A 12246-nucleotide genomic window follows, 5' to 3' on the forward strand; every position below is an offset into this window, starting at 1 on the left:
GCCCATCAGTAAAATTATCCAGGCAGCATACAAAATAGGTACAAGATTCCACCAGGCATCTATCTATCTAGCTGGCAGCTGTGAAGAACAGGCTGCTGGGCCAGATTAGCAGTCAGAACTGCTCTTGTGTTCTTCAAATAAAACAGCACAATGGTATCAATAAATGTAGTAATGCATCAATATAGTAATTATTTGTATTTTTGCCCTGGTGGGTGTCTACCACATTTTTCTCAGGCCAGGGTTTGTGATTCACCCACAACTGGTGTGCTACAAAAAAGAGGAGGGGGGGTTGAGGCTGCTCCTCTCCCCGCTCAAGGTGTGACGAAATGGGTTAGGGGAATGACCGGCGTTCCCGCCCAATTCTTTATTAGCGACTAAGGTTTAGACCACTTGGAAAAGGGATTACCCATGTCTGATAGAACCCAGGTCTATCTGAGGCTGTTAGCCATGCGCAGACCCAACGGAGCCCTTAGTATCAGTTGCTAGGGGACTAAAACCAGACACAGGATCCTGGATTTAGGAGGATACTGTATTCGGTTTCACCTTCTTATCTAAGTAAAGCCCACGGAACAAAACGAGAAAAGATGCATAGGATCGGGCAGCACATTGCCAAAGAAAGTCCTAGACGCTGACTGTCAATCGTATTCGCACAGTTAGAAAATGTACAAATCTGTGCAGCGGGTTGTTTGTTCAAATAATCGCGTAGAAGTAGCTTAAAGTTAGCCTCTTGGTCTTTCCCCATGCGCTTGGAAAATCGATCTTTTAATATCCGTGCGTAATCTTCTCACTTGCTGTTTCCGTTTCAAAGTCCTTTGGGGTGAGGGTGGGGAGCAGGGAAGAGAGTAGAGAGATCGCGATAAGTTTTCTACATCCTCCTCCAATTCTGGTGTCTTCTTCTTCTTCTTCTTCTTCTTCTTCTTCTTCTTCTTCTTCTTCTTCTTCTTCTTCTTCTTCTTCTTCTTCTTCTTCTTCTTCTTCTTCTTCTTCTTCTTCTTCTTCTTCTTCTTCTTCTTCTTCTTCTTCTTCTTCTTCTTCTTCTTCTTCTTCTTCTTCTTCTTGCAGTCCTTTGGATGATGGCTGGTGTCAGACGGCGGAGTCATTCCCCAGACGCGCTTAGGTGGCTTGCTGAATTGTTACGGCTGAGCGCTTGTGGATGTTTGGGCTGGGAGTTCCACGAAGGGTTTGCCGGAATCATCCTAGAGGTGGTGTATGTAGTAGTTGCAGCTCAGGGCATCTCCAGTCGGCTGCTCCCTTTTAGATCCTTCCCAACTCCAAAGTTCCCATTGGGCACTTTCCATTCCCTCTGCTCATACATTGGCAATTGCTTTTCTTTTGTGGTGAAATTTCAAAGCGAAAGCGTTATTTTAAAAACAGAGATAATATGCCATTCAGAAACCACCGCATTATTTAATTACATTAAGCTTTGTGGTGCATTCATTGACAATGTGCCGAAGCACTGAGACTCCAAACACGCGCACACCTCCCCGTGAAGGGTTAACTCTTTGCTGCTGCTTTCGAGGCACCTGTTTCTTTCTGTCGATTGCAGAAAAGCGACCAGGCGCAAGACTGGATCAATATTTGTACTGCCTTATAAAGGACCCTACCCACATTCATTCAATAAGGATGGATGCCTATTCCATTAGCGTAAGTGAACTGCACGGAAAAGCCTAACCTATAAATTGGAAGTTGTGTTTTGGGCTTTCTGTGTGTATGGCTTGATATATTCGACGAGGAACGCCAGGACCTTGTTTGTTTTCCCGTGGAAGGAGAGACAAAACTTAATGAGGATTCCTCCCTCCTTTTAAAAGATAGAGGTTGGGGGTGGGGGGTGGCAGTTGGAAGGGTGTGGAGGGGGGATTCCACCTACCCCTCGATCTTTTGATTCAGCCCCGCTCCTCCTCCCCCCTTTTTCTTCCAGGAACAAAGCGAATCCATGATTCACGCGGGTCAAGAAGGAAGCGCGGCCAATGCACTCCAATTGTTCCCATTTAATTAAGGTAATGGGAAGCGCCCGGGCAGCCAACCCCCCTCTGCGTCAGCAAGAGGAGCTGCTGGGCGATCGTGTAGGCAGCAGGTTCCCGAGCCTGCAGAGGCATTTCCCCGCGGATCCTGTCCCCCCGCCCGCCCGCCCCTATTGATCACTGTCCCCGTCCAGTCCGTCCTCCGCGCGCGCTCTTGGCTCACAGCAAAGTTGCCCTTTCCAGCCTCGCAGCTGCTTCGGCGCGGAGCCCTCCAGCAGCGCCAGGCGAGGGGCGGGAGATCGCGGCGTCCTCAGCAGCAGCAGCCGGGAAGGTAGCACCGGCGGCGGCGGGGTCCGGCTCCGGCTCGGGAGGGAGGGAAGGAAGGAAGGAAGGAGGACGCACCATGCAGCTGTGCCGGGGCCGCGCGTTGGGCATCTCGGTGGCGGTGGCGCACGGGGTGTTCTCGGGCTCGCTCAACATCCTGCTGAAGTTTCTCATCACCCGCTACCACTTCGCCTTCCTGACGCTGCTGCAGTGCCTGACCAGCTCCACGGCGGCGCTCAGCCTGGAGGTGCTGCGGCGACGGGGCGCCCTGGACATGCCGCCGTTCGGCTTCAGCCTGGCGCGCCTCTTCGCCGGGGTCACGCTGCTCTCCACGCTCCAGTCCAGCCTCACCCTCTGGTCCCTGCGCGGCCTCAGCCTGCCCATGTACGTGGTCTTCAAGCGCTGCCTGCCCCTCGTCACCCTCCTCATCGGCGTCCTGGTGCTCAAGAACGGCATCCCCTCCGTCGGGGTCTTGGTGGCAGTCCTCATCACCACCTGCGGGGCGGCTCTGGCAGGTGAGTGGCGGAGAGAGAGGGAAGCCTCGCCACAGCTCCTCCTCGGCTCATTTCACCAGGATCCTGCGGGTTCTACCCTGTCCTGCTTCGTCCCTTCGATTAGTCCCCTCTCATGGCCCCCTCCCCCCCTTCATCCTCCACCCGCTGCCGATTATATCCAGCTCCTTGGCATGCCCAGCACAGCCACATCACCTCCCACTCTGTCCTTTCCTCACCCCACCACTTCCCGGCTCATCAACCCCATCACCCACCACGTCCCTTTTCTCTCTCCACTCTGGTCTTTCGCTTGGTTTCCCACTGACTCCTGCTGCGACCCTCATGCCACCTCTATCTTATCTCCTTCCACGCTACCTTAGCTCTTATTATTACATCTCTGAATCTGATCATCTCTAGAGCTCATCATGTTTCCACAACAACCTTCAACACAGCAGTTTTCCCACCCCTTAAATATATTTTTATGTTCATGTATTTTCAACCTAATATCACTTAATAAAGTGATTATAAAGGTTGGAAGGTGGATGAAAAGATAGAGATGTAAAAACATGCAATATAGTCCTTCCTTTAAAGTCACTCCTTCCCATCCCCCTCAAATGCTTTATTCAACACCTACCGTACAAGCCTCAACCAATTCCCATTCCATCTCCACCCCTCAAAACACCCTAGTAAAGCCATCACTTTCTTTTCAGCCTCACAACTTTTTCAGCCAGCATTATATGAAGCTTAGCAATACCTCGCCAAAGTTCATAACTTCACACTCTTACCACTGCTCCTTCTCCCATGACTCCTTCTCCCATCAACCTCCCAGTGGCAGGGTCTTGTCTCATCCTTCCTATTCTACACTCAAGCATACAGTTCTGCTCATTAGCACAGGCTGCCCTCAGGGCTGCTTCACACAGTATGAGCTCCCTTACATGGCTAGTTTTATGTCAGGGTACACATCTGTGTGCCATTCTCACATGTATGTGCACTGTTTGCATTAATGCAAACTATGTCCAAAGCTGCCCAGGTTCTAACCCAGACTTGGCCCTCCCTCCTCCCCTCTATCTTCCAGCACAATTTACCACCCCCTTCCCCTATGTTTGTATCCATCCATGGTTGGTGGCAGTCATGGGGTTTCTATTTCCCCCCCTCTATAATAAAGAGTTCAGTGAAGGCTCTTTCTATCTAAAAACACACATATCTGGACAGGTAGATCACCTCCATGTAAGAAGCAAAATATGTACACTTGAGTACACCTGCAGCCTTTATACATCTGTCATCACAGTCGAATTTGCACTCCTGTGTTTTCCATGCATGACCCATGGACGTGATTTTTCCTTTACGGGGATTATCTCCGTGCAGGAGAAATGTCATGTCTGAAGTGGCCCAGCTGATTTTCCCCCCAAGCCCTCTTCTTCCGCTAGCCCCATTTTATTTGCAGCTGCCTGGCTTGTCTGTCACATGGCAGCTGTTGTTAAGGATGGGGAAAAACTCTTGAGAAAATCCACATTATGGATCCGTCAGGCAGTGCCACTCTCTCTACAGTCTATAATTAAAGTCTATTACCAGTGCCATTAATAGACAGGGGGGAATTCTATTTAGGAATAACTGGATTGCCGAATTCATGTATACATGTATGCATGTTCAGAAGTGAGAACTAGTTCTGAATCCTCAAGGATACTTAAGCTGGGATGAATATGACTGAGTTAAAAAATAATAATGCTTTAGCTATTGCAAGAACTGTGCAGATAAGAATAATTAGCCAGCAATTCCCAGTGTCTTCTTATCTGGTTATTAAACAAAGCGGGATGCCATATTTTCCCCCACCTTGGAAATAAACTCTTGCTTAGTTTAAAAGGATATGAAAGAATGAAGCACACTAAGAAATATTTGCCCTACAAAGAGATCATTTTATTTTATTTATTAGTTAAGAGGATTTATATACTACTTAATGATCAAGACCTGTAAGCAGTTTACATAAAATCACTATGAGATAATGACAGCCAGTAGCTTAACTTCTATATTTTTTCTATATAAATATTTGTGCCATTTTCCCCCTATTTGTTTGTTCACAAGAGGGTGTTATCTAGAGACAGATTGCTCAAGTTGTGTCTGTTTTCCTTAGAAGGCAGTAGTGCAGTTGGCCAAAGTTGGATTCTAGACTTAGTATGTTTAAGGGGGCAGCACTCTTTAGATGGTAATGTGGACCTTTATTCACCTCACAATCTGCATTTGAGTACCCTCCTACTCATTCTGCTAGACCAGGCCTTGGACTTCCACCCTGCTCACTTCGATAAGGATTCAGCCACAGACAGCTAACTAACATGGGCTGCTGTATTAATTGGATGTCTTAATTGGATGGCCCAGACTGTGTTCAGGTGCTCATTTCTGTGGAGCAAAAGGAACAGCTTCCTCTCTTATGGTACCTGCCCTGATCCAGCATAAGTACCTTGATCACTGTACAATCACAGGGGAAGGAGATGGGGAGATAGAAACCTTGTTGCAGGAAGAGGAAGAAGCTTGTTCACTATCTTTTCTTACTTTTCTTTGCCACACTTGTTTGCTCAAGTTCATACAAATTGAGGGAGTGTTAAAATTCACCAGAGGAGATGCCAAGCATCTTCTGGCACAGGTGATTTGGTTTATCTTCAAAGGATAATTTTTAAACAAATATACAGGAGTGTATTTGTGAATAGGTTACCATCACGATCTATTTTTTTTAAACAGCTTTAAGAGTGCTATGGGAGTTGGAAGAGGTGCAGTGTGTTCATCCCAGACCATATCCAGCAGGTGTACCCTATAATCTTTTTTTTTAAGTGTATATATATATTTTGCAGCAGTAGCCAAATCACCTGCTACTCTTGGCTTTTCTGGGCTACACAAATCTGCAAAACTTTTTTGACTGGTGAAACTCAGAACAAAAACCATAACCGCATGTAAAAACAAGCAATGACTGCTCTGTCATGGTGCCTCAAACTAAGCTACTGTATTGTCAAACACTGCACCGTCAAGCCTTTTGTTTCGCTCAAAGGGAATGCAAGCAGATATCGGCTCTACAATATTACATATCCAGCTGAGTTAATTCAAAGCTCTTTCTATTCAAAGCATTATAGGAATGAATGTAACAAGTGGGCTTTTGCATGTATTTGTGAGTAGATACTTGCTAAAAAGTCATTTAAATGAGGACTGAATATGAACATTAGAGACCCCTGTGAAATCTTGCATTTGTGCTGAAGGCAAATGGCCCGAGATTCAATGTCTTATTCATTGCTACTGCTACCATTGCTCTGGCACTGACCTTATCGCTTGCTGTAGGAGAAGAGGGATGATCCTGCAGAACTAGACATGTGATCTCTCTGAAATGTCCCTACATCCTGGCATGTAAAAAAAGCATAAAATAATATACAAAACCCTTGTAAATGCATGTTTCTTTATCTTTCTTTCAAAATCGGCAGGTGCGGGTGACCTGACTGGTGATCCTATTGGGTACCTGACTGGAGTGTTGGCTGTGCTGGTGCATGCAGCCTATTTGGTAATCATTCAAAAGACGAGTGCAGATAGTGACTATGGGCCCCTTACGGCCCAGTATGCCATTGCTGTTTCTGCCACACCTTTTCTCATCATCCTCTCCTTTGCCAGCATGGATGCCGTCAATGTCTGGTCCTTCCCAGGATGGAAAGATCCTGCCATGACCTGCACCTTTATTGTGTGTGTCGTGATTGGCTGTGCCATGAATTTTACCACTCTCCACTGCACCTACATCAACTCGGCTGTAACCACCAGTTTCGTCGGGGTCGTGAAGAGCATTGCAACCATCACGGTTGGGATGGTGGCTTTTAGCGACGTAGAGCCTACAAAGCTGTTTATAGCTGGTGTGGTGGTAAATACCATAGGCTCCATCATTTATTGTGTGGTCAAGTACATGGAAACGAGAAAGCAGAGTCATTACGAAGACTTGGAGAAGGAAATGAGGGAGGAGGAGGAGAAGAAAGAATGTGATGGAGAGCAGCCGCCTTTTGTAATGGAGGAGATCTCCAAGGACACAGAGCATGGAGAGACACCAATGGAGGAGTCAGCAAATGGAAGTGACCAGCAAAGCACAGAGGAGAAGGACAGCATTGTGGGACAAGGAAATGCGGCCACTGTCATTCATGGTGGCAACTCTGAAGGAGTTACCAACAGCTCATTAAAGGACGCCTACCTTGGAGTATGGAGGTTGGTTAGGGGGGCTAATTATATGAAGAAAGATTACCTAGTAGAGAATGAGGAGCTACCAAGTCCTTGAAGAATAATTTATTAGCAAATAATCAAGGATATGTGCATTGTTTTCCTTGTGGTGGGAGTACAGAAGGACAGATGCTTTCATATGTTCACAGACAAATCTTAATTGTTTATTAGCAAGATTTTACCTCATTCTGAAGGAACAAAGGCACCATGGTCATGCTTAGATTCAGTGAAATCCCATTTTTTGTGGACTTTCACTGAAATCAAAATCTCTGAGATCAAAACCAGGCCTGGACCACCAAGCTAGTGTCCCCCACCACACACCACAGCTTGCTTTTATATTCACATAAGTCAACTTGATTGAATTACTGTAATAGTGTGTCCCTCTGTATGTACTCCCTGAAGTACGGTACTAATGGAATTACTCTCAGCAGTTAAAGGCATGAGACCCAAAAGCAAAAGCTAAAAAGATTTGTCCAAAAAGGTAATTCAAAAGGAAGTATAACTGGATTCTCTGTGGTTTGAAAGCTAAATGAATGGGAAGTGCAAAAACCATGAGTCATCTCATGGATCCCACTTGCCATCTTCCAGATATATTGCAGGTCCCACCCCTATGCGGACAGCCCTTGTGGTGAATGAATGGAAGTCAGATAATAAGATCTTCCTGATAATTGGGCACCATCCCACTTTCTCTCTGCCTATTCCGCCTTTGCTGACAAGATGAGAGAGGTGTGGGAGGTGGACTGAGGCTTCTATATCCCAGCTGGCCTCAACTTTCTCAACTAGTCTATTTTTAGTTAACATTCATGGTAACAGGCAAACTCGGTGTGTTCGAAAATACTTTGTGCACTGGAAAGTTCGGAAGTCGTGTGTTATTTTAAAACGTATTTCCAGTGCAGGATTATTGAAAGAATAAACCACTCTGAGGGTTTTCCCCCCACCCCTTACGATCCACAGGTATATAAATTTTATGAAATAAATGAATAAACGTAAGCCATCTGTCCCCAAACTGGTGCCCTTGAGATGTCGTTGGATTCTAACTCCCATCAATTCCAGTTAGCATGGCCAATGGCCAATGATCCGGGATGATGGGAAATGTAGACCAAAATATATGGAGGACACCCAGGTTGAGGGAATGTGGGCATAAAAAGTCCACCTAGCACAACATCCAACCAGGTGCATCCAGGAAGTGTACAAGAAGGTCTTGAAGGGAACAACCTCTTCCACGGTTGCTGTCAGGTGATATTCAACAGCACACTGTTGCTGAAAATGGAGGCTGTTGTACAGCCATTGGCAAAACAAACTTCCATTAATCTGCTGAATTCCCCTTTCAAAGCCCTCTGTGCTAGCAGCCATCCACAAACGTTGTGATAGTGAATGTTATACATTAATGATGTGTGGTATGAAAAAGTACTTTCTTTTGTCTTATAATAGAAGCATAACAAGGTGAGTGACTTGGGGCTGCATTCAAAAGGAAAGTTTGTAGAAAGGAGTTGATGAGGTCAGGTGTGAGGGGCAGGGATGGGGTGGGGTGAGGCAGTGGCAGTGAGGTCAGGAGACCTCCGCCGCCACCAACCCAGAGCTTCCCTCAACCTTCCCAAGCAGCAAGTTATAAATCGAGGCAATCTTCTCACACGTCCAAGTCCCAGCAGCCTTAAACTGAATTAAGTTCCTCTTGTCCACCTGAATGCTACTCAAGAGCTGAACGGGATGCAAGAAAATATTGATATGGTCAGGCTCCTTTTAACATATGTATCCACTAGAAATTATTCACACACACACACACACACACACACACACACACACACACACTTGCCTCAACACATCAGCCTTGTTTGCACTAAACAAAATGTGTTTCTAACTCATGGCAGGGTTGGGGTTGCATGTGTAAGACTTGAGTTCATGGACAGTGGCTGTAGCAAACTTAAGTATCTGCAAGCACATTTTACTGCTTCAGGCATTGGCCTGGTTTGCACAACATGGTAAGCCAAACTATGGCTTGTTGGGCTGTGTGAAAATGTAGGTTCCTGCAAAAGAGCTCACAAGTCCACTTTGCTCCTCAATTATTATTATTTTTTTACTCCTGCACTAAGCTAAGCCAAGGTTTATCATCATCATCATCATCACCATCATTCATCATTACTTATTATTAATGCCCTGCCTATCTGGCTGGGTTTCCCCAGCCACTCTGGGCAGCTCCCAACAGAATATGAAAAACACGATAAAACATAAAACATTAAAAACTTCCCTAAACAGGGCTACCTCATGGTTAAGCTCTAATCACATTCTGTAGCATGAATGAACCTTGGCTGCAGCTCATACTTAGTGAGAGAGCTTAACCACAACCCTGTGTTTGGACAACACACTAAGCCAAACTTTGGTTTACTCTAGTTCAGCACGGTGCTGGGGTAAAAAAAAGACTAAGGAAGAACAAATTGGCTGCAAGCTCTCCTTTGAGCCCCCACATATTTACATGGTCCCAGTAAACCATAGTTTGGCTTAACTGTGCAAATCAGCCAATATCTGAAGCAGTAAACTGTGCTTCCAGATCCTGAAGTTTGTTACAAACAATGTCTGTGAACTCAAAGCTTGCCCATGCTATGCCAGTCCTGCTACACTACAAACTAGGAGCATGCCACAAATTGTAGATGAGTCACACAAAAGGCAAGCACATGTATGCTCTTTTTAGTTCAAAGATAATAGGCCTGACATCTACATGAAAGCCTCTTCCACACCTGTTGCTGTGTTCCCCATGTCCCACTCTCAAATTCATTTGCAGACCATTTCTCATGGTTTGGGTATTGTGAAGAAGGGAAGTATGAGAAAGCAAGGTGCTGAAGCAGGGAAATTGGCCTTCCATCCAGCATTCCCCAATGACACTTTTCCCTTGAGATGCTACTGAGAACAATCAAAAGGCCAAAGTCAGAGACTATAGGCAAAATTCGCCAGCTAACCATGCTTTTTCACTGCGGGCACAATTTTCAGTGCTATGTAGGCAGAATTCAATGCAACTCCCAGCCTGCCTATTTATTTCACCAGGCTTTGTGCTCACTAAAGCCTTGTTGAAGCAAGTGGAGGTTAGGTTATATCTGTGCTTGGTGGGCTTTGCCCCATAATTGTTAAATGGCTTCAGACTAGAACACACTGTGGCTGCATTTAAAACTTGACTGACATCAATAGAGTACTTGGCTGTGATGTGAATGATCCCCTTCAGCATCATACTCAGAGCTCAGTGTGCCAAACTGAGCACATACTTTGTGTGCAGAAGGTCCTAGTTTCAATTCTGGGCAGCCTCCCGTTGAAAGATCTCAGATTGCAGGACTGAGGAATACTCACCAGAGACTTTGGAGAGCTGACAGCACTCAGAGTAGACAAGTGGCTTTCAAATCCTGATCCAGAGAACCTTGTAGTTCCTCTGCTTAGGTGCCCCAGGTATCCTGCACTGAGAAGATCAGTAATGGTGGTCTAATTTCACTGAAAGTTAGATTGTCCACCAATCTTCCATAACCAGCCATGTCTAAACACAAGAGAACATTGACTGTGTTGGTGAAATGACAATGAAGCCCAGAAGGCCTAACCAGTGCACATGAACCCAGTATTTTCTCCAAGACAATCCCCCAGAATTCCCTTCAACATACAAGGGTTCCATGGGAAAGAAGCTCCACATTTAACAAGGATTCTTGGAAATGAGGACATATGGATCACTGGTGTTGCACACACACAAAACATACACGAATTAATGGCCTGATTTGACATACTTCAGTTTCAGATATTCATATGCTTTCCTTCTAGCAAATCCATTGCTTTACCGTTCATTTAAACACGTAGTTATTTAATAACATTGTCTACCCTGGAATATTAAAATAGGCTCATTCTATTATATGCATGAAGGTGCGGTTCAGTAAATTAGAAGGCTTCATTACTTTGTAAATTAGTCGGCCAAGGCACAGAATAGTGATTCCAGATCCCTTTTTAAATATGTTCAACAAGCCGTGGAGTATAACATGATTTTTGACCACACAACTCTTTTGGTACCTGGAGGCCCAAGGGAATGTGCTATGGAGTGCTAACTCACCGCCAAATATGGTGCCTTTTCCACATACTTTGTGGGAAAGTCCTGGTTTGCTGCTTTTAAAAGTGCTAGTAGAAATATCTTAAAGTACCAACAGTATTGGACACTTTAAAGTGTGCTGGTGAAACTTTTGTATAGTGTAAAAAAGAGAGACAGAGGAGAATGCATGGTTATGCTCTATCTCTGTTCATAGTTTAACATGGGCGTTTAAGAATTCCCAGCTTTTAAAAATGGGGATTTGGTAAATGCAGCCCAGAGGAGTTTTTTTTTTTTTTGGTCAATGAAAGAGACTGTTGTAACGTAAAATGATATAACTATTGCCTCGTGCTGAGGCATTTTTAATTGCATAAATAGAAGACTTCAATTAATCTGGAGAATGAGACATGGTAATAAAATGCATTGCTTTACAGATGCCTTAAGAAGTTTTTATTCTTGTTGGGGCAGTGAGGAGAGGAGTAAGTGGGCTTAAACTTTAAATTTACTTATCTGATGTATTTGTGATCCTGTGATGTGTGTAAGAACGAGACAGAGAGCATGACATGCCTTTTGTAGATTTAGATGTATGTTTTGGGGCATTATAAGGGACCCAGATGGCGTTGTGGTTAAACCACTGAGCCTAGGGCTTGCTGATCAGAAGGTCGGCGGTTCGAATCCCTGTGATGGGGTGAGCTCCCGTTGCTTGGTCCCAGCTCCTGCCAACCTAGCAGTTCGAAAGCACATCAAAATGCAAGTAGATAAATAGGAACCGCTACAGTGGTAAGGTAAACGGCGTTTCCATGTGGTGCTCTGGTTTGCCAGAAGCAGCTTTGTCATGCTGGCCACATGACCTGGAAGCTATACGCCGGCTCCTTCGGCCAATAATGCGAGATGAGCGCGCAACCCCAGAGTCGGTCACGACTGGACCTAATGGTCAGGGGTCCCTTTACCTTTACCTTTGGGGCATTATACACCACTGCTTGAATCTAGCAAAGAAGGCCAAACTTACATGACTAGCCAACACAGATGCATATTTTGATGTGGATAGGGATATGCATTTTGTGTACAACTAATTGCATGTGACTTGATGCTGGATGGGCCCCCACATCTATATATAGCATAATCTAGGTAAAGGTAAAGGGACCCCTGACCATTAGGTCCAGTCGTGACCAACTCTGGGGTTGCGGCGCTCATC

The 12246-nt window shown here is 45.4% G+C and overlaps 1 protein-coding gene across 1 annotated transcript; it reads left to right on the forward strand.

Moving 5' to 3' along the window:
* The first annotated feature begins 1011 nt into the window (after positions 1-1011).
* On the forward strand, positions 1012-11475 carry SLC35D3 (solute carrier family 35 member D3). Its single transcript, XM_035111083.2, has 2 exons — positions 1012-2800; positions 6235-11475. Exons 1-2 carry the CDS (start codon positions 2365-2367, stop codon positions 7062-7064), a joined length of 1266 nt encoding a protein of 421 aa, XP_034966974.1. The 5' UTR covers positions 1012-2364; the 3' UTR covers positions 7065-11475.
* The last annotated feature ends 771 nt before the right edge of the window (positions 11476-12246 follow it).

The sequence above is a fragment of the Zootoca vivipara genome, chromosome 3, assembly GCF_965207765.1.
Source record: "Zootoca vivipara chromosome 3, rZooViv2.hap1.1, whole genome shotgun sequence".
NCBI lineage: Eukaryota > Metazoa > Chordata > Lepidosauria > Squamata > Lacertidae > Zootoca > Zootoca vivipara.

What these genes read in the sequence shown, in the direction of transcription:
- SLC35D3 (XM_035111083.2), top strand. Translation starts at nt 2,365, where the DNA reads ATGCAGCTGTGCCGGGGCCGCGCGTTGGGCATCTCGGTGGCGGTGGCG. An exon ending in CTGCGGGGCGGCTCTGGCAG is followed by an intron (nt 2,801 to 6,234) that starts GTGAGTGGCGGA and finishes CAAAATCGGCAG; the next exon opens with GTGCGGGTGACCTGACTGGT.